The 23,022-nt window shown below is 42.3% G+C and overlaps 1 protein-coding gene across 3 annotated transcripts in view; it reads left to right on the top strand.

The window, feature by feature from the left end:
• The window catches only part of LOC139406936 (protein sel-1 homolog 1-like), a 71,306-nt gene that overhangs the window by 29,948 nt on the left and 18,336 nt on the right, over nt 1-23,022 (top strand). For 2 of the 3 annotated variants that reach the window (XM_071150101.1, XM_071150103.1), the window contains exons 6-17: nt 9,766-9,928; nt 10,271-10,324; nt 10,461-10,520; nt 10,646-10,727; nt 11,041-11,195; nt 12,780-12,836; nt 12,961-13,029; nt 13,724-13,801; nt 18,209-18,271; nt 18,782-18,869; nt 19,129-19,277; nt 19,992-20,157. In XM_071150101.1, coding sequence (XP_071006202.1) covers nt 9,766-9,928; nt 10,271-10,324; nt 10,461-10,520; nt 10,646-10,727; nt 11,041-11,195; nt 12,780-12,836; nt 12,961-13,029; nt 13,724-13,801; nt 18,209-18,271; nt 18,782-18,869; nt 19,129-19,277; nt 19,992-20,157 — 1,184 coding nt within the window. The remainder of the gene's footprint in view (nt 1-9,765; nt 9,929-10,270; nt 10,325-10,460; nt 10,521-10,645; nt 10,728-11,040; nt 11,196-12,779; nt 12,837-12,960; nt 13,030-13,723; nt 13,802-18,208; nt 18,272-18,781; nt 18,870-19,128; nt 19,278-19,991; nt 20,158-23,022) is intronic. The other variant, XM_071150102.1, reaches the window with a different exon arrangement.

Raw genomic sequence — 23,022 nt, 5'->3', positions numbered from 1 at the left:
CTGGACTAAAACCTAATTATGATAAGTGTACAATATTACGTATTGGATCTTTAACTAATACCACTTTAACATTACCCTGCAGTTTACCTATAAAATGGGCAGATGGTGAAGTAGACATACTTGGTATTCATATCACAAAGATATAAATAAGCTCTCCGCAATGAATTTTAATAGAAAACTTATAAAAATAGACAGGATCCTGCAACCATGGAGAGATAAATACCTGTCTATTTATGGAAAAATTGCCTTGATTAACTCCTTAGTCATATCTCAGTTTAGTCACTTAGTTATGGCGCTGCCTACTCCTGATGATTCGTTATTCAAATCATATGAGCAAAAATATTTTGCTTTATCTGGGCCGCTATACCCGACAAAATAAAACGAGCCTATCTATATAATGAATAGGAATTGGGTTGAGCCTATTAAATATAAAAGCACTAAGCCTCACCCTAAAAACTTCACTTATTCAAAAGTTTTACTTGAACCGTAAATGGTTCTCAAGTAGATTACTAAGAAAAGCTCATCCATTGTTTAAAAATTGCCTTTTTGCCTTTGTGCAGATTGCCATGTCTCATTTTCGATTAATAAAAAAATGATACTTTGAAAAAAGTATCTCTCTTTTTCAAACAAGCTTTGCTGAAGATGTTAGACATCATTGTGAAGGTGGCGGTGGCAAGATGGCGGACGGAAGACAGGGTGGTGCGGCAGGTGCCGCTTCTCATTCGAATGCTGTAATTTGATCTAAACCATCAGGTGTATGCCGACCCCAGCTCAGTAACTCATGCAAAGAGTTAAAGCGCAATTATGTGTTTTATCTCCAGTACTCTGCCATGATTGTCAGTTACAGTGCCTTGCGAAAGTATTCGGCCCCCTTGAACTTTGCAACCTTTTGCCACATTTCAGGCTTCAAACATAAAGATATAAAACTGTATTTTTTTGTGAAGAATCAACAACAAGTGGGACACAATCATGAAGTGGAACGACATTTATTGGATATTTCAAACTTTTTTAACAAATCAAAAACTGAAAAATTGGGCGTGCAAAATTATTCAGCCCCCTTAAGTTAATACTTTGTAGCGCCACCTTTTGCTGCGATTACAGCTGTAAGTCGCTTGGGGTATGTCTATCAGTTTTGCACATCGAGAGACTGAAATTTTTCCCATTCCTCCTTGCAAAACAGCTCGAGCTCAGTGAGGTTGGATGGAGAGCATTTGTGAACAGCAGTTTTCAGTTCTTTCCACAGATTCGCGATTGGATTCAGGTCTGGACATTGACTTGGCCATTCTAACACCTGGATATGTTTATTTTTGAACCATTCCATTGTAGATTTTGCTTTATGTTTTGGATCATTGTCTTGTTGGAAGACAAATCTCCGACCTAGTCTCAGGTCTTTTGCAGACTCCATCAGGTTTTCTTCCAGAATGGTCCTGTATTTGGCTCCATCCATCTTCCCATCAATTTTAACCATCTTCCCTGTCCCTGCTGAAGAAAAGCAGGCCCAAACCATGATGCTGCCACCACCATGTTTGACAGTGGGGATAAGGTGTGTTCAGGGTGATGAGCTGTGTTGCTTTTACGCCAAACATAACGTTTTGCATTGTTGCCAAAAAGTTCAATTTTGGTTTCATCTGACCAGAGCACCTTCTTCCACATGTTTGGTGTGTCTCCCAGGTGGCTTGTGGCAAACTTTAAACAACACTTTTCATGGATATCTTTAAGAAATGGCTTTCTTCTTGCCACTCTTCCATAAAGGCCAGATTTGTGCAATATACGACTGATTGTTGTCCTATGGACAGAGTCTCCCACCTCAGCTGTAGATCTCTGCAGTTCATCCAGAGTGATCATGGGCCTCTTGGCTGCATCTCTGATCAGTCTTCTCCTTGTATGAGCTGAAAGTTTAGAGGGACTGCCAGGTCTTGGTAGATTTGCAGTGGTCTGATACTCCTTCCATTTCAATATTATCGCTTGCACAGTGTTCCTTGGGATGTTTAAAGCTTGGGAAATCTTTTTGTATCCAAATCCGGCTTTAAACTTCTTCACAACAGTATCTCGGACCTGCCTGGTGTGTTCCTTGTTCTTCATGATGCTCTCTGCGCTTTTAACGGACCTCTGAGACTATCACAGTGCAGGTGCATTTATACGGAGACTTGATTACACACAGGTGGATTGTATTTATCATCATTAGTCATTTAGGTCAACATTGGATCATTCAGAGATTCTCACTGAACTTCTGGAGAGAGTTTGCTGCACTGAAAGTGAAGGGGCTGAATAATTTTGCACGCCCAATTTTTCAGTTTTTGATTTGTTAAAAAAGTTTGAAATATCCAATAAATGTCGTTCCACTTCATGATTGTGTCCCACTTGTTGTTGATTATTCACAAAAAAATACAGTTTTATATCTTTATGTTTGAAGCCTGAAATGTGGCAAAAGGTCGCAAAGTTCAAGGGGGCCGAATACTTTCGCAAGGCACTGTATGTAGCTGCTCTACTGATAATCTCAGTGCTTCCTTGCTGGGATGGCACAAATCTACTGCCGGTGAATATCAACACCAAACACATTGGTTCACCGTTCCACGGGAGCGGACAGTACACAGCGTACCATAATGTTCTGAATAATGGCCAAGTCTATCTCGCTCCATATTCCACTGAACCTTTTAGGCGTAACAAACACAAGTCCAACATTTATCGGAAACTGTTAAACTACCTGTTAACTACCCTCCTGCTCTCCGGGGATGTGCAACTCAATCCTGGGCCCAACATCACCGAGCCAGCGATACACACCGGAGTGGAAAGCGGTGGATGGCCTCGTCCACTGATCGTCGCTGCTGTGGAAGTGGGTGAGTGCTATGGTCCCATGGTTTCTCTCGACTCACCCGGCTCCAGGATAGATTTTGACTCTTCAAACATACCCAAGTCGCTATATGTGATCCCTGACTCTACTTCTGGTACACAAGCTGTTTTAATTAGTTCCCCGCCTCCAGTGCAGGCGGGAGGTATTGTTAATTGTGCTACCGAACTGCCCCTAATCAAAACAGCCTAAACCCAGCCGTCAGAAAACTTTTTACTTTTTAAACATTTTACTTTTTTCAATGTGTCAACCACTCTCGAGTCATCTGGGACCCACGAGCTAAGCCCAAGGGACTACTAGGGGGGCACTTGAACATTCGTAGTGTCATTCCAAAAAGTGATCAAATTCAACATCTACTCACAGACTCCAACCTTGACTTCCTCTGCCTCTCAGAGACATGACTCCATAACAACTCTCTACATGCTGCTTTGATTGTGCCTGGCTACAATGTTTTCAGGAGAGACAGGATTGAAGGAAGAGGAGGGAGGGGGTGTGATGATTTACATGAAAGAACATATCCGATGTAAACTAATTGAGTGGTCATGTGATAATGAACTGGAATGTATTGGCCTGAACGTTACACTGTCTCCCCAAATGTCTTTTACCCGTATTGGAATGTATAGGCCACCTTCCACCAAAAGTGTGTTTTTTGATCAGTTTAATAACATGCTTAGGGAATGTGACTTTGGGAAAGAGGTAATCTTAACGGGAGATTTTAACATTAATTATGAAGACAAGTTTTGTAGGAAAACCCTCAAACGGATCACTAATACCATTGACCTTACACAGCTAGTTAAAGGGCCAACCAGGGTGACTTGTTGCTCTAAAACACAGATTGATTTGGTGTTCAGTAATAAACCAGAGAGAGTGACTAAATCATTCAATATGGTTACTGGGCTATCTGATCATAATCTGACACGTATAGCCAGAAAGCTGTCTAAGAGCAGGTTTAACCTTTCTACTGTTAGAAAGCAGGATCAACTCAGAATACCTAAGAGTGAATTAAGCTATTTTGAAAACGCAATTAAGGGAATGAACTGGAATGATCTCTTGTCCTATACAGACGTGTAAGCTGATAGTCAGGTTTTTCTATCCACAATCCAGACTACAATAAATGGTTTCCTAAAGAAAATAAAATCCGAACCTGGCCAAAAGAGCACTCTTCCTTGGCTAAATGGAGAAATCTGGAAATTGATGAAAGAAAGAGATTATGCTTTAAAAATAGCCCTAATATCCAAATTAGAGCATGGCAGACGTAGGTTTACCATGTTGAGAAATAAGGTGATGAAAGAAATCAGACAGGCCAAGGCAAACTTTTGTATTAACATAATTGGTGAAGGAAAGGGAAATTCTAAACTGATCTGGGAGAATCTACGAAAGTTTACAGGGAAAGACCATAGTAACACTGCAAAAAGACTAGAAATCATGGTGAATAACAATCTAACACAGGATGCAGTCGAAATAGCAATAGCCTTCAATTCCTACTTTATTGACTATGTCAGGGTACTGACACAGAACCCCTCCACTGGTTTCTTGGGCTCAGTGCTAGTAAATGATGCTCAACCTGTCTTCATCATAAGGGAGGTTTCTGAGTCAAAGGTGAAAAAGGTAATTAGCTCACTAAAGAACTCCAAAGCCAAATATGTGTTTGGGCTGGACTCTACCTTTCTTAAAAACTACTAAGAGTCACTCATTGGCCCCATTACTAAGGTCACCAACACATCTATTGGTCTCGGGGTGTTTCCAAGGGTATGGAAGTCGGTCATAATAACGGCCATCTTTAAACAGGCGACCCTGCTGACGTGAGTAACTACAGGCCCATTAGTATACTACCTGTGGTGTCAAAGGTTGTTGAAAAGTGTGTAGCAGAACAACTTATTGCCCACCTCAACAACAGCCCCTTCACATTACACTCCATGCAGTTTGGCTTCAGAGCGAAAACACTCCACAGAAACGGCCAACTGCTTTCTTCTGGAAAATGTGAAGTCCAAGATGGACAAAGGGTGCGTTGTTGGGGCTGTGTTTCTGGACCTAAGGAAGGCTTTTGATACTGTTAACCATGAGATTCTCATCACAAAATTGTCCAAGTTCAACTTTTCCCCTGATGCCTTGAGATGGATGAAATCATACCTTGAAGGCAGAACTCAGTGTGTCAGAGTGAGCAATGAGCTGTCGCCCACTCTTAGCTATGATGTGGGCGTGCCCCAAGGGTAAATCCTGGGGCCCCTCCTGTTCAGCCTGTACATTAATGATCTGCCTTCTGTCTGTACTGGGTCTGAAGTTCAAATGTATGCAGATGATACAGTGATATATGTGCATGGAAAGAGCAAACAACAAGCTGCACAAGAACTCACTACTGTAATGGTCAGGTTACAAAGTGGCTCAGTGACTCATGTTTGCATCTCAATGTGAAAAAAACTGTTTGCATGTTCTTCACAAAGAGGGCAACAGATGCTACTGAGCCAGATGTCTATGTGTCAGGGAAGAAGCTCCAGGTGGTATCTGATTTTAAGTACCTTGACATCATACTTGATTCCAACCTCTTTTAAAAAGCATGTGAAAAAGTAATTCAAATAACCTAGCTAATTTCCAATTTATACGAAATTGTTTGACTACAGGGGTAGCAAAACTGTACTTCAAATCTATGATACTCCCCCACTTAACATATTGCTTGACTAGTTGGGCCCAAGTTTGCTGTACAACATTAAGACCTATTCAGTCTGTCTACAAACAGGCTCTCAAAGTGCTTGATAGGAAGCCCAATAGCCATCATCACTGTTACATCCTCAGAAAGCATGAGCTCCTGAGTTGGGAAAATCTTGTGCAATACACCGATGCATGTCTTGTATTCATGATCCTAAATGGCCTGGCTCCCCCCCACTCAGTATTTTTGTTCAACAGAAACCCCAAACATATGGCAGCAGATCCACAAGGTCTGCCATGAGAGGTGACTGTATTGTTCCCTTAAGGAAAAGCACCTTTAGTAAATCCGTTTTCTCTGTGAGAGCTTCCCATGTCTGGAATACACTGCCCTCAGGCACACATAACTGCACCACATATCACACTTTCACAAAATGCTTGAAGACATGGCTAAAGGTCAATCAGATTTGTGAACATAATCCCTAGCTGTGTGTTGCCGCTTTCCATGTCTGCTGTCTGTAACTGGTGTGGAAACACTTTGTTGCTTTTATACATTTTGTCTTGCTGCTTTTTGTTCTATGTTGCTCTGTCTGTATGCTACATCTTGCTTGTCCTATGTTGCTCTGTCTGTATGCTATGTCTTGCTTGTCCTATGTTGCTATTGTCTATATTGTATTTGTTTTTAATAACCTGCCCAGGGACTGCGGTTGAAAATTAGCCATCTGGCTAAAACCGGCACTTTTACTGAAACGTTGATTAATGTGCACTGTCCCTGTAAAAATAAAATAAACTCAAACTCAGAGCTGTCTACAATTTCAATTTCATTCCCCTGAAAAGATAGAACAAATATTATAACAAATATTATGGCTGAACTCAAATGTGCTGGTTGATAAAATACCTGTATTTATGGGAAAGATGTTTGAAAAGGGTGTTTTGTTCTTAAATTATATTGTAAATTGTAATGGTAGAGTTATGTCCTTCATGGAGTTATCAGAATTGTACAGGAAAGTCTGCTCAATCCAAGAGTACAACCAATTGATTACAGCATTGACCCAAAAATGGAGGAGGCGGGAGGCAGTGGGAGGAGGTAGGGAACTGGTCTGTCTGCCCAATATAAAGGATCAAAACTTGCGGAGGAATAAAATAGCATAAATAGGAAAGTATACCAGTTTCATTTGAGGACCAGGATGTTGACAACTGTGCCAAACAGATTGCAAAATATTTGGGAAGAGATTTTTGATGTACCGATTCCATGGTACAGGGTGTATGAGTTGACATAAAACAACGCAAGATTCAAGACTTCGTGCTTTTCAGCTAAAATTATTATAGAAAATTCATAAAAGGTCTGCAGAGTTTGTTGTGAGGATACAGAATCAATATACCATTTATTTTGGTATTGCCCTCAGGTAGCCTGTTTCTGGTCTCAGGTTCAGGAATGGCTGAAAATGCATAGCACTGATCTAAAATTGACCCTAGAAATAGTACTGTTAGGAAATCTGGAGAGATTGGGTGAGTGAATTACTATTATGTTAATACTCTTAGTAAAAGTATTTATCTTCAACACGCAATCTGCAGATTCGATTAGATAGATTGAAATTGTTCGTTAAACATAATAGCATAGTTGAAAGTTATGTTGCGTAGTAACACGAAGTGTGTGGCCAGAAGAGATACAGTGGGTCAAAAAAGTATTTAGTCAGCCACCAATTGTGCAAGTTCTCCCACTTAAAAAGACGAGAGAGGCCTGTAATTTTCATCATAGGTACACTCCAACTATGACAGACAAAATGAGAAAAGAAAATCCAGAAAATCACATTGAATTTATTTGCAAATTATGGTGGAAAATAAGTATTTGGTCACCTACAAACAAGCAAGATTTCTGGCTCTCACAGACCTGTAACTTCTTCTTTAAGAGGCTCCTCTGTCCTCCACTCGTTACCTGTATTAATGGCACCTGTTTGAACTTGTTATCAGTATAAAAGACACCTGTCCACAACCTCAAACAGTCACACTCCAAACTCCACTATGGCCAAGACCAAAGAGCTGTCAAAGGACACCAGAAACAAAATTGTAGACCTGCACCAGGCTGGGAAGACTGAATCTGCAATAGGTAAGCAGCTTGGTTTTAAGAAATCAACTGTGGGAGCAATTATTAGGAAATGAAAGACATACAAGACCACTGATAATCTCCCTCGATCTGGGGCTCCACGCAAGATCTCACCCCGTGGGGTCAAAATGATCACAAGAACGGTGAGCAAAAATCCCAGAACCACACGGGGGGACCTAGTGAATGACCTGCAGAGAGCTGGGACCAAAGTAACAAAGCCTACCATCAGTAACACACTACGCCGCCAGGGACTCAAATCCTGCAGTGCCAGACTTGCTTAAGCCAGTACATGTCCAGGCCCATCTGAAGTTTGCTAGAGAGCATTTGGATGATCCAGAAGAAGATTGGGAGAATGTCATATGGTCAGATGAAACCAAAATATAACTTTTTGGTAAAAACTCAACTCGTCGTGTTTGGAGGACAAAGAATGCTGAGTTGCATCCAAAGAACACCATACCTACTGTGAAGCATGGGGGTGGAAACATCATGCTTTGGGGCTGTTTTTCTGCAAAGGGACCAGGACGACTGATCAGTGTAAAGGAAAGAATGAATGGGGCCATGTATCGTGAGATTTTGAGTGAAAACCTCCTTCCATCAGCAAGGGCATTGAAGATGAAACGTGGCTGGGTCTTTCAGCATGACAATGATCCCAAACACACCGTCCGGGCAACGAAGGAGTGGCTTCGTAAGAAGCGTTTCAAGGTCCTGGAGTGGCCTAGCCAGTCTCCAGATCTCAACCCCATAGAAAATCTTTGGAGGGAGTTGAAAGTCCGTGTTGCCCAGCAACAGCCCCCAAACACCCCAGCTCTAGAGAAGATATGCAGGGAGGAATGGGCCAAAATACCAGCAACAGTGTGTGAAAAAATTGTGAAGACTTACAGAAAACGTTTGACCTCTGTCATTGCCAACAAAGGGTATATAACAAAGTATTGAGATAAACTTTTGTTATTGACCAAATACTTATTTTCCACCATAATTTGCAAATAAATTCATTAAAAATCCTACAATATGATTATCTGATGATCTAATTTTGTCGGTCATAGTTGAAGTGTACCTATGATGAAAATTACAGGCCTCTCTCATGTTTTTAAGTGGGAGAACTTGCACAATTGGTGGCTGACTAAATTATTTTTTGCCCCACTGTTGATGGGATGGGCTGAGGGTTGGTATGTGGAATTGGAGACAAGTTTGAGTCGAGTTGTTGTGTGAGAGAGAGAATGATGGTCAAAGATAAAAGTAAAAAATAAAGTCAAAATACAACAAAGTATGTTTGAATGACACTGAGGGGCAGTGTTTTTACAGCTAATTCCGGGTTGGCTGTGGCTAATGCATTGCAGGTGTTTTTACACATGCATATACACACACTCTCATTCAAATAAATGCATACAAGAACACACACATACATGTAATAGTGCCAGACATGCACACAAACATATACATTTGGCATTGCTGTTATGATTTTATTTTGATTGATGTCTTTTTTTTTTGCATTGTTGTTTGCTGTTTTCTTCTTTCTTTTTTCTCTTTAGTTCATTCTCTTGGTTGTTGGTGCATTGGGGGGTTCTGTGGGAGGAGTCTTGAATGGTTGAGGTACAGCTATTGGGGAACTGTGGGGGGATCTTGGAGGGTTCGGTTCACGTTTTTTGGCCTGGTGGGAGATGAGCAGGGCATTGACCCTGGATGCTTCTGTGTGTCACTGTGAATGGGAATCTGTTGGATGACTTGAATGGTATAGTTGTTAAGTTGCTTCACTGCAAGTATATTGTATGTTTTGGATATTCAATAAAAAAATTACATTATGGGGTATTCTGTGTAGATCACTGACACAAAATATACATTTAAGCAATTTTAAATTCAGGCTGTAAAGGGGTGTGAAATACTTTCTGAAAGCTTTGATATGCTTGATATGTCTTGTCACTAATCTGGTCCACAACACCTTTTTCCCGATTTGGGGCAGTCCTACTCCTTTCTTATTTTGTATCTTTATCTATCTTGGACAGGATCGACAGAGAGAAAGGAAGGAGGAAAGATATTGTCAGTGGGTTGGATTGGAACCCTTGCTTGCAGCAGTACTTAGTACACGTGTTCTAGAGGAGAGGCTTAGATCTCTAGACCAGCCCAGGCTACATCCACACACCTTTAACTTCTCAATCTTCATCTTTTTCCTCACCAGGTTGTATGAGAAGCTATTGAAGGTGGCCTGGAAAGGCCACCACAAGGCAATGGAGAAGGTGGCCTACGCCATGCTGTTTGGAGACTATATGACCCAAAACATCCCCAAGGCCAAGGAGCTGTTTGAGAAGCTGGCCCTGGAGGGCTCCCCCAAAGCTCAGATGGTAATGGAACATTCCCATTTAAACTTCATGCATCCGGGGTAGACATTTTAAACATGCTCTGTTGATGCTTAGGGCTACAGCCAGACAGCTTTTGTCTTAAAATGACGGATTGAGTTGATGGTTTTTCAATGGGAGTCGTCCGTTGATGAACAGAGATGAATGTCCTTCAAAATAAGCACAGTATGTCCTTCGTCTTACGTATAAAACTTGCTTTAAAGTATATGACTTGAATAGAAATGTTGACTGACGAAAACTAACAGTTGATATATGCATATACTATTTAATCTATGTTCATGCATCTCTGTGTGGTATTCTAACGCTCCACCCGGTATCTTCCAACAGGCACTTGGTTTCTTGTACGCTGCTGGGTTAGGAGTGAACTCCAGTCAAGCAAAGGTACCAACATCCAGCCTCTCCTTCTTTCCATGTACCCTATATACTGATGAAAAGCTGTATTTGTTTAGAGGTAGCTTTCTTAGATAATATGGAGTTACCTCCTTAACCAGGAATGTAAAGCATAACTCTTTTCCAGGCACTGGTTTACTACACCTTCGGGGCTTTGGGTGGAAACCTGGTGGCTCATATGATTCTGGTGAGCTACTTCTGCTTTTTGAAGATTTGAATAGAGAAGCCTTATAATGTGTATCGTTTCTCTCTTATGGATATATACTGTATGATGATTGACCTTTTCTCCCTTTTCTACCATTCTCTCTTTAGGGATACCGATACTGGGGTGGTGTGGGTGTGCCCCAGAGCTGTGAATCAGCACTGACGCACTACCGACTGGTGGCCAATCATGGTAAGAAGCCACCTGCTGCCAACCAAATTGAACACTTTCACTATCTCAGATGACAGTTTGTCAGTGTTTTGAATGGAGAACACCTGCATCTGAACAGCCCTAAACGAGCATGTGCAGTAGAGTTTGAAAAGTAGATGTTCTTGTTGCGAAGTGTCTATTGCATATTTGTAGGTGCTGACCTTTTAATAGAAAAATCCCCAGATTCTCCGCAAACTGATAAAACAAAAGCAAAGGCTGCAACTCAAAAAAATAATATTTTATTCACAGAGCAATTTATGGCAGAAACTTTGTCTTTCTGTCACCCACTCTCCAGTGGCCAGTGACGTGTCCCTGACGGGAGGCAGTGCGGTGCAGAGGGTACGTCTGCTGGACGAGGTGGAGAACCCAGGCTCTACCAGCGGCATGCTGGAGGAAGACCTGATCCAGTACTACCAGTTCCTGGCTGAGAAGGGAGATGTCCAGGCCCAGGTTAGGGTTCAGATGGGGCACACTGCTCTTAGTGATCTTCTTTGAATAGGAAATCTTTGCGATGGAAAAAAGCAATCAGTGTAAACGTGAAGCACTAAAACTATGTTGAAAGTATGTAAAAAAGATAAAAACCTTTACGTATTTGTTTCATAATGTAATCTTTGAGAACTAACAATCATCAAAGTTAAAGCTAGGCAGTCAGGGAAAGTGGAAAATTCCATAAATGATGAATTTGGGGAATTAAACCAATTAAATCGAATCAAATCAAATCAAATTTTATTTGTCACATACACATGGTTAGCAGATGTTAATGCGAGTGTAGTGAAATGCTTGTGCTTCTAGTTCCGACAATGCAGTAATAACCAACAAGTAATCTAGCTAACAATTCCAAAACTACTACCTTATAGACACAAGTGTAAGGGGATAAAGAATATGTACATAAAGATATATGAATGAGTGATGGTACAGAGCGGCATAGGCAAGATACAGTAGAAGGTATTGAGTGCAGTATATACATATGAGATGAGTATGTAAACAAAGTGGCATAGTTAAAGTGGCTAGTGATACATGTATTACATAAAGATGCAGTAGATTATATAGAGTACAGTATATACATATGAGATGAATAATGTAGGATATGTAAACATTATATTAAGTAGCATTGTTTAAAGTGACTAGTGATATATTTTACATCATTTCCCATCAATTCCCATTATTAAAGTGGCTGGAGTTGAGTCAGTGTGTTGGCAGCAGCCACTCAATGTGAGTGGTGGCTGTTTAACAGTCTGATGGCCTTGAGATAGAAGCTGTTTTTCAGTCTCTCAGTCCCAGCTTTGATGCACCTGTACTGACCTCGCCTTCTGGATGATAGCGGGGTGAACAGGCAGTGGCTCGGTGGTTGTTGTCCTTGATGATCTTTATGGCCTTCCTGTGACATTGGGTGGTGTAGGTGTCCTGGAGGGCAGGTAGTTTGCCCCCCGGTGATGCGTTGTGCAGACCTCACTACCCTCTGGAGAGCCTTACGGTTGTGGGCGGAGCAGTTGCCGTACCAGGCGGTGATACAGCCCGACAGGATGCTCTCGATTGTGCATCTGTAGAAGTTTGTGAGTGCTTTTGGTGACAAGCCAAATTTCTTCAGCCTCCTGAGGTTGAAGAGGCGCTGCTGCGCCTTCTTCACGATGCTGTCTGTGTGGGTGGACCAATTCAGTTTGTCTGTGATGTGTACGCCGAGGAACTTAAAACTTACTACCCTCTCCACTACTGTTCCATCAGTGTGGATAAGGGGGTGTTCCCTCTGCTGTTTCCTGAAGTCCACAATCATCTCCTTAGTTTTGTTGACATTATATACTTCCTCGCACTTGCAGGAGTTAAAGGAAGTAATCAAATCACTTTCTGAGTCTATTCGTTTTCAAGTTTCTCTGGCACTTGCACGCACTGGCTTGCACGGCTATAGTATGATAATCAGTAAGCGTGTAATGGTTGAAAGGGTGGATTCTGGTCAAAAGTAGTGTACTATATAGGGAATATGGCGCCATTTGGGACTCATTCGTCATGTTTCGTGCCATAACCCTTTGTCCAAAACAGGTGGGACTGGGCCAGCTGCATCTGCACGGTGGTCGGGGGGTGGAGCAGAACCACCAGGTAAACTTTCGCTAACCCATTTTCAAATTATTCAAACACTAGCTCTATGTCATGCTCACTCTTGTATTCAATGTGAAGTTGTTGTGTGGAGTTGGTCACAAATGAAATGTTTGTTTGTCGACAGCGGGCGTATGATTACTTCAACCAGGCAGCAAATGCGGGGAACACACACGCCATGGCCTTCCTTGGGAAGGTAAGATTATTACATGATCTTATAGGCCTGTAGCACTGTGTAGAAATAAGTAACGCAAACCTTACTCTCTGGCTGTGTTACTTTCCAGTGGTTTCTCCTCATGCTCCCTTGTCTCCCCTTCTCTTTATTCTATTTTCCTCTGTCTCTCGCTCCCTCTCGCTCGCTCTGTCTCTCGCTCGCTCGCTCGCTCGCTCGCTCGCTCTCTCTGTCACTCGCTCTCTCTGTCACTCGCTCTCTCTGTCACTCGCTCTCTCTGTCACTCGCTCTCTCTGTCACTCGCTCTCTCTGTCACTCGCTCTCTCTGTCACTCGCTCTCTCTGTCACTCGCACTCTCTGTCTCTCGCTCTCTCTGTCTCACACTCGCTATGTCGCTCTCTGTCTCACACTCGCTCTGTCGCTCTCTCTCTCGCTCGCTCTCTCTGTCTCTCGCTCGCTCTCTCTCTGTCTCTCGCTCGCTCTCTGTCTCTCGCTCGCTCGCTCGCTCTCTCTGTCACTCGCTCGATCTCTCTGTCTCTCGCTCGCTCTCTCTCTGTCTCTCGCTCGCTCTCTCTCTGTCTTTCGCTCGCTCTCGGTCTCTCGCTCGCTCGCTCTCGGTCTCTCGCTCGCTCGCTCTCTGTCTTTTGCTCGCTCTCGGTCTCTCGCTCGCTCGCTCGCTCTCTGTCTCTCGCTCACTCTCGGTCTCTCTCTCTGTCAGATGTACTCGGATGGCAGTGAGTACTTGTCTCAGAACAATGAGACGGCACTGCAGTACTTCAAGAAGGCCTCTGACCTGGTGAGTGTCCAAATCTTAGAAATAGAATCACTAGTGTGGACATCATATTTCTATGGTCCAACCATGGATTGTTATACATCCATAATGATATCTGTATAACTGTGTTTTCTTAATATGTCCTTTTATCAAACTATTCACTTCTTTGGGTATCTTATACATAGGCCACAGTGCCTGTACATATGCCTGTAAGAATTACCAATAAAAGAGTGTTCATAGTGTGTTCATAGTGGTCAAAAACTGCTGGGACAGAAACATTCCTTATACATCGCTTTTCAATGACAACATGGTTTTTCAGGATCGATCAGTTACAGTTGAATTTGGAAGTTTACATACACTTTAGCCAAATACATTTAAACTCATTTTTTCACAATTCCTGACATTTAATCCCAGTAAAAATTCCCTGTTTTAGGTCAGTTAACTTCTCTAGGGTAGGGGGCAGCATTTGGAATTTTGGATGAAAAGCGTGCCCAAATTAAACTGCTTGCTACTCAGCCATAAAAGCTAGAATATGCATATTTGGATAGAAAACACTCTGAAGTTTCTAAAACTGTTTGAATGATGTCTGTGAGTATAACAGAACTCATATGGCAGGCAAAAACCTGAGAAAAAATCCAACCAGGAAGTGGGAAATCTGAGGTTTGTCGTTTTTCGACTCTTGCCCTATCAAATACACAGTGTCTATGGGGTCATGTTGCACTTCATAAGGCTTCCACTAGATGCCAACAGTCTTTAGAACATTGTTTGAGGCTTCTACTGTGAAGTGGGGCAGAATGAGAGGGGAATGAGTCAGAGGTCTGCCAGCAGCCACAAGCTCAGTCCCGAGCGTTCACGTGAGAGCGACCTGCGTTCCATTGCTTTTCTACAGACAAAGGAATTCTCCGGTTGGAACATTATTGAAGATTTATGTTAAAAACATCCTAAAGATTTATTCTATACATCGTTTGACATGTTTCTACGGACTGTAATGAAACTTTTGGACTTTTCGTCTGCTCGTGCGTTATGAATTTGGATTACTGGGCTGAACGCACAAGGAGGAATTTGGACATAAATTATGGACATTATCGAACAAAACAAACATTTATTGTAGAACTGGGATTCCTGGGAGTGCATTCTGATGAAGATCTTCAAAGGTAAGTGAGTATTTATAATGCTATTTCTGACTTCTGTTCACTCCAACATGGCGGATATCAATCTGGCTTGATTTGTCGTCTGAGTACTCAGATTATTGCATGGTTTGCTTTTTCCGTAAAGTTTTTTTGAAATCTGTCACAGCGGTTGCATTAAGGAGAAGCATATCTTAAATTCTGTGAATAACACTGTGAATAACACTTGTATCATTTATCAATGTTTATTTTGAGTATTTCTGTAAATTGATGTGGCTCTCTGCAAAATCACAGCATGTTTTGGAACTACTGAACATAACGCGCCAATGTAAACTCAGATTTTTGGATATAAATATGAACTTTACCAAACAAAACATACATGTATTGTGTAACATGAAGTCCTATGAGTGTCATTTGATGAAGATCATTAAAGGTTAGTGATTAATTTTATCTATATTTCTGCTTTTTGTGACTCCTCTCTTTGGCTGGAAAATTGGCTGTGTTTTTCTATGACTTGGCTCTGACCTAACATAATCGTTTGGTTTGCTTTTGTCGTAAAGCCTTTTTGAAATCGGACACTGTGGCTGGATTTACAATAAGCGTATCTTTAAAATGGTGTAAAATACATGTATGTTTGAGGGATTTTAATTATGGGATTTCTGTTGTTTTGAATTTGGCGCCCTGCAGTTTCACTGGCTGTTGACAGGTGGGACGCTAGCATCCCACGGACCCTAGAGAGGTTAAGATCACCACTTTATTTTAAGAATGTGAAATGTCAGAATAATAGTAGAGAGAATGATTTATTTCAGCTTTTATTTCTTTCATCACATTCCCAGTGGGTCAGAAGTTTACATACACTCAATTAGTATTTAGTAACATTGCCTTTAAATTGTTAAAAAACTTCTTGGCGCTACCCATCCCGTTAGCGGGATCATTTTCGTCGGCAACACCTGAATAGCATAGCGCCACAGTCAAATAATATTACAAAAAAAATATTAATATTCATGAAATCACAAGTGCAATATTACAAAACACAGCTTAGCCTTTTGTTAATCCACCTGTCGTCTCAGATTTTGAAATGATACTTTACAGTGAAAGCAATCCAAGCGTTTGTGTAAGTTTATCGATAGCCTAGCATAGCATTATGTACACTTAGCATCAGGAAGCTTGGTCACGAAAATCAGAAAAGCAATCAAATTAACCGTTTACCTTTGATCTTCGGATGTTTTCACTCACGAGACTCCTAGTTATACAACAAATGTTCCTTTTGTTCCATAAATATTATTTTTATACCCAAAATACCTCCGTTTGTCGCGTTATGTTTAGAAATCCACAGGAAAGAGCGGTGACGACAACGCAGACGGAAATTCCAAATAGTCTCCATAATGTCCACAGAAACATGTCAAACGTTTTTTATAATCATTCCTCAGGTTGTTTTTAATATATATATTCGATAATATATCAACCGGGTGTGTAGGGTTTTTCAATAACACCGGGTGGAACAATGGCCGCTTTACTCTGTAGCGCAAAACTCACTCTGAGAGCCCCCACCTATCCACTTACGCAATGTGATCTTTCACGCTCATTTTTCAAAATAAAACCCCGAAACTATGTCTAAAGACGGTTGACACCTTAGGGAAGCCATAGAAAAAGGAATCTGGTTGATATCCCTTTAAATGGAGGTTAGGCATGCATAGGAACAGAGATGTTTCAAAATAAGAGGCACTTCCTGATTGGATTTTCCTCAGGTTTTTGCCTGCAATATCAGTTCTGTTATACTCACAGACAATATTTTTACAGTTTTGGAAACTTTAGAGTGTTTTCTTTCCTAATCTGACAAGTATATGCATATTCTAGTTTCTGGGGCTGAGAAATAGGCCGTTTCAAATGGGTACGTGTTTTAGCCAAAAATGAAAATACTGCCCCCCTACACGCAAAAGGTTAACTTGGGTCAAATGTTTTGGGTAGCCTTCCACAAGCTTCCCAGAATAACTTGGGGGAATGTTGACCCATTCCTCCTGACAGAGCTGGTATAACTGAGTCAGGTTTGTAGGCTTCCTTGCTTACACACGCTTTTTCAGTTTTGCCCACAAATTTTCTATAGGAAAATGTGGTCAGGGCTTTGTGATGGCCACTCCAATACCTTGACTTTGTTGTCCTTAAGCCATTTTGTCACAACTTTGGAAGTTTGCTTGGGGTCATTGTCCATTTGGAAGACCCATTTGCAACCAAGCTTTAACTTCCTGACTGATGTCTTGAGATGTTGCTTCAATATATCCACATAATTGTCCTCCCTCATGATGCCATCTATTTTGTGAAGTGCACCAGTCCGTCCTGCAGCAAAGCACCCCCACAACATGATGCTGCCACACCCGTGCTTCACAGTTGGTATGGTGTTTTTTGGCTTGCAAGCCTTCCCCCTTTTCCTCCAAATATAACAATGTTCATTATGGCCAAACAGTTATATTTTTGTTTCATCAGACAAGAGGACATTTCTCCAAAAAGTTTGATCGTTTAACTATGGATATAGATACTTTTGTACCTGTTTCCTCCAGCATGTTCACAAGTTCCTTTGCTGCTGTTCTGGGATTGATTTTCACTTTTCGCACCAAAGTACGTTCATCTCTAGGAGACAGAACGCGTCTCCTTCCTGAGCAGTATGACGGCTGCGTGGTCCCATGATGTTTATACTTGCATACTATTGCCTGTACAGATGAACGTGGTACCTTCAAACGTTTGGAATTTGCTCCCAAGGATGAATCCGACTTGTGGAGGTCAACAATTTCTGTTCTGAGGTCTTGGCTGATTTATTTTGATTTTCCCATGATGTCAAGCAAAGACGCACTAAGTTTGAAGGTAGACCTTGAAATACATCCACAGGTACACCTACAATTGACTCAAATTATGTCAATTAGCCTATCAGATGCTTCTAAAGCCGTGACATCCTTTTCTGGAATTTTCCAAGCTGTTTGAAGGCACAGTCAACTTAGTGTATGTAAACTTCTGACCCACTGGAATTGTGATACAGTGAATTATAAGTGAAATAATCTGTCTGTAAACAATTGTTGGAAAAATGACTTGCGTCATGCACAAAGTAGATGTCCTAACCGACTTGCCAAAACTATAGTTTGTTAACAAGAAATTTGTGGGGTGGTTGAAAAACAAGTTTTAATGACTCCAACCTAAGTGTATGTAAACTTCCGACTTGAACTGTATATATTATTAGTCAAATTAACCGGTATAGATGTGGTTTTCAAGAGTGTCTCTCTTTTTGGTGTCCTTTCCAACTGTTCTTGTCCCCTAGGGTAACCCTGTTGGGCAGAGTGGACTGGGCATGGCGTACCTGTATGGGAGGGGCGTTCCAGTGGTAAGTGACTGCAAGTGTCCACCATCACCCAGTGCCACCTGGCACCTACACTACAAGAGCTTGGCAGGTAGCCTGGCGGGTAGGAGTGTTTCGGGTGCTGGCAAATCCCAGAGCTGACAAGGTAAAAATCTGTTGCTCTGCTCCTGAGCAAGGCAGTTAACCCACTGTTCCCCAGGCACCAATGACGTGGATGTTTATTAAGGCAGCCCCCCGCACCTCTCTGATTCAAAGGGGTTGAGTTAAATGCGGAAGACACATTTCAGTTGAATGCATTCAATCGTACAACCGACTACTTAACCCCCTTTCCCAAAACGTATTTAGTTGAGATAAAGATTTGGCACATGCAATACGGTTTAGCTGCATGCCTGTATGATTCAAACTGTAGTTACATTCCAAAAGTGAGCTTTTGTAGAGATTGGCATAGGCAATTGAATCCAGCGCTGTGTAGACTGTCTGTATTTTCTGTATGATTTCCACAATAGTTATGTTTTGTGTGTGTGTGTCCTACAGAATTACGAGTTGGCGCTGAAATACTTCCAGAAGGCAGCAGAGCAGGGCTGGGTAGACGGACAGCTTCAGCTGGGCACAATGTACTACAGTGAGTGTGTGCGCATGCGTTGTGGGCCTGTGTGTGTAGAGACCTCCTGTTTTTTCTGTTGGTTAGTGTAAAACAGCCTTGTCCCTTTGGTTTCCTGGGGAACAGTGCAATAAAAAAAAAGTTAGTTGCCCACCAAAATTCTGCTCCCAAATCTGCAGTCTCAACCATTATTTTTTCTCTTGCCACCTCTCCCTCTCCTTCTCTGTGTTGGGGATCTCTCACTCACTTTTGTCTCTCCATTCCCCCTCTTCCGCCCCAGATGGGATCGGGGTGAAGCGTGACTACAAGCAGGCCCTCAAGTTCTTCAATCTGGCCTCGCAGGCGGGCCACATCCTGGCCTTCTACAACCTGGCCCAGATGCATGCCACGGGCACCGGCGTTATGCGCTCCTGCCACACCGCCGTGGAGGTGAGCTAGTTAATCTATTAATTAGTAATTAGCTATAGCTGCTGTATTGAATTGGCTATAGCTATAGCATTAGCCACCAACTAGCCGTTAACTAGCTGCTATGGAATTGTATAGCTATAGGATTTACCATTAGCTAGCTATTAGCTAGTTCAGTATCCCAGCGCGTCACAGTTCATTAGCCTTTAATTACACACCACTGCCAAACTAGCCACCTGGGAGCTAGCCTCTAGACATTATTTTCCATTAGCCAGCAATTAGCTTTCTGTTAGCTGTGCATTAAACCATCAATAAACCATCCGTTAGCCTGAGATTAACCTTCATCTGTTAGATCTATGCATGAAAAACCAATTAGCAAGAAGACGGCTAGTCTTCTTGCTAGGAATAAAAAATGGCCATCCGTTTAGCCATTTAGTAGCGTGTTAATTGCCATCCATTAAATGCCATTCAGCCATGTATTAGCTAAGCATTTAGCCATTTGCTACTGACTGTCAGTCATTGTTTGCCAATCCATACCTTAGCCATTGATCCACGACTGGGGTCAGATATATTTTTATCTTCCCAATGGTTAAATTTAAAATCAGGGGTTGTGAAATCTGATCCAAAGCCTGTTGTTAGGGGTGACTTCTACCTCGAATTCTCTGAACAGACCCCTTTGTTCATGTTTCTGTGTATATCTGTCTGTGTCTTATTGCGTGTGTGTGTGTCTGTGAGCAGCTCTTCAAGAATGTGTGTGAGCGTGGGCGCTGGTCGGAGAGGCTTATGGCAGCCTACCGCAGCTTCAAGGACGGCGACATGGATGGGTCGCTGGTGCAGTACCTACTGCTGGCCGAGCAGGGCTATGAAGTGGCCCAGAGCAATGTAGCCTTCATCCTGGACCAGAGTAAGAACACATAAACAGTGCGCATACAGTTGAAGTCGCAAGTTTACATACACTTAGGTTGGAGTCAGTAAAACAAATTTTCAACCATTCCACAAATGTATTGTTAACGAACTATAGTTTTGGCAAGCCGGTTAGGACATCTACTTTGTGCATGACACAAGTCATTTTTCCAAGTATTGTTTACAGACAGATTATTTCACTTATAATTCACTGTATCACAATTCCAGTGGGTCAGACGTTAACATACACTGAGTTGACTGTGCCTTTAAATAGCTTGGAAAATTCCAGAAAATTATGTCATGCCTTTAGAAGCTTCTGGTGGCTAATTTATATAATTTGAGTCAATTGGAGGTGTACCTGTGGATGTATTAAGGCCTACCTTCAAACTCAGTGCCTCTTTGCTTGACATCATGGGGAAATCAAAAGAAATCAGCCAAGACCTCAGAACAAAACTTGTAGACCTCCACAAGTCTGGTTCATCCTTGGGAGCAATTTCCAAATACCTGACGGTAAAACGTTCATCTGTACAAATAATAATACGCAACTATAAACACCATGGGACCACGCAGCCATCACACTACTCAGGAAGGAAACGTGTTCTGTCTTCTGGAGATGAATGTACTTTGGTGCGAATAGTGCAAATCAATCCCAGAACAACAGCAAAGGACCTTGTGAAGACGCTGGAGGAAACAGGTGCAAAAGTATCTATATCCACAGTAAATATATCGACATAGCCTGAAAGGCCGCTCAGCAAGGAAGAAGCCACTGCTCCAAAACTGCCAAAAAAAGCCAGACTACAGTTTGCAACTGCACATGGGGACAAAGATCGTACTTTTTGGAGAAATGTCCTCTGGTCTGATGAAACAAAAATAGAACTGTTTGGCCATAATGACCATTGTTATGTTTGGAGGAAAAAGGGGAAGGCTTGCAAGCCGAAGAACACCCATCCCAACCGTGAAGCATGGGGGTGGCAGCATCATGTTGTGTGGGTGCTTTGCTGCAGGAGGGACTGGTGCACTTCACAAAATAGATGGCATCATGAGAAAATAAAATGATGTGGATATATTGAAGCAACATCTCAAGACATCAGTCAGGAAGTTAAAGCTTGGTCGCAAATGGACAATGACCCCAAGCATACTTCTAAAGTTGTGACAAAATGGCTTAAGGACAACAAAGTCAAGGTATTGGAGTAGCCATCACAAAGCCCTGACCTCAATCCTATAGAAAATGTGTGGGCAGAACTGAAAAAGCGTGTGCGAGCAAAGAGGCCTACAAACCTGAGTCAGTTACACCAGCTCTGTCAGGAGGATTGGGCCAAAATTCACCCAACTTATTGTGGGAAGCTTGTGGAAGAAGGCTACCCGAAACGTTTGACCCAAGTTAATCAATTAAAAGGCAATGCTACCAAATACTAATTGAGTGTATGTAAATTTATGACCCACTGGTAATGTGATGAAAGAAATCAAAGCTGAAATAAATAATTCTCTCTGCTATTATTCTGACATTTCACGTTCTTAAAATAAAGTGGTGATCCTAACTGACCTAAGACAGGGAATTTTAACTAGGATTAAATGTCAGGAATTGTGAAAATCTGAGTTTAAATGTATTTGGATAGGGTGTATGTAAACTTCCGACTTCAACTGAATATAAACTCAGCAAAAAAAGAAACGTCCTCTCACTGTCAACTGCGCTTATTTTCAGCAAACTTAACATGTGTAAATATTTGTATGAACATAGCAAGATTCAACAACTGAGACATAAACTGAACAAGTTCCACAGACATGTGACTAACAGAAATTGAATAATGTGTCCCTGAACAAAGGGGGGGGGTCAAAATCAAAGGTAACAGTCAGTATCTGGTGTGGCCACCAGCTGGATTAAGTACGGCAGTGCATCTCCTCCTCATGGACTGCATAAGATATGCCAGTTCTTGCTGTGAGATGTTACCCCACTTTTCCACCAAGGTACCTGCCAGGTCCTGGACATTTCTGGGGGGAATGGCCCTAGCCCTCACCCTGATCCAACAGGTCCCAGATGTGCACAATGGGATTGAGATCCGGGCTCTTCGCTGGCCATGGCAGAACACTGACATTCCTGTCTTGCAGGAAATCACCCACAGAACGAGCAGTATAGCTGGTGGCATTGTCATGCTGGAGGGTCATGTCAGGAGGAGCCTGCAGGAAGGGTACCACATGAAGGAGGAGAATGTCTTCCCTGTAACGCACAGCGTTGACATTGCTTGCAATGACAACAAGCTCAGTCCGATGATGCTGTGACACACCGCCCCAGACCATGACCGACCCTCCACCTCCAAATCGATCCCGCTCCAGAGTACAGGCCTTGGTGTAACAACGATAAACGCAAATCCGACCATTACCCCTGGTGAGACAAAACTGCGACTCGTCAGTGAAGAGCACTTTTTGCCTGTCCTGTCTGGTCCAGCGACGGTGGGTTTATGCCCATGGGCAACGTTGTTGCCTGCCTTACAACAACACTAATGGAGGGATTGTGCGTCCCAGGTGTAACTCGGGCAGTTGTTGTTGCCATCCTGTACCTGTCCCGTAGGTGTGCTGTTCGGATGTGCCAATCCTGTGCAGGTGTTGTTACACGTGGTCTGTCACTGTGAAGACAATCAGCTGTCCGTCCTGTCTCCCTGTAGCACTGTCTTAGGCGTCTCACAGTACGGACATTGCAATTTATTGCCCTGACCACATCTGCAGTCCTCATGCCGCCTTGCAGCATGCCTAAGGCACGTTCACGCAGATGAGCAGAGACCCTGGGAATTTTTATTTGGGTGTTTTTTAGAGTCAGTAGAAAGGCCTCTTTAGTGTCCTAAGTTTTCATAACTGTGATTTTTATTGCCTA

Source organism: Oncorhynchus clarkii, chromosome 4 (assembly GCF_045791955.1).
Source record: "Oncorhynchus clarkii lewisi isolate Uvic-CL-2024 chromosome 4, UVic_Ocla_1.0, whole genome shotgun sequence".
NCBI lineage: Eukaryota > Metazoa > Chordata > Actinopteri > Salmoniformes > Salmonidae > Oncorhynchus > Oncorhynchus clarkii.
Note: the sequence above shows the minus strand (reverse complement) of the source record. Positions and strands in the feature narration are given on the sequence as shown.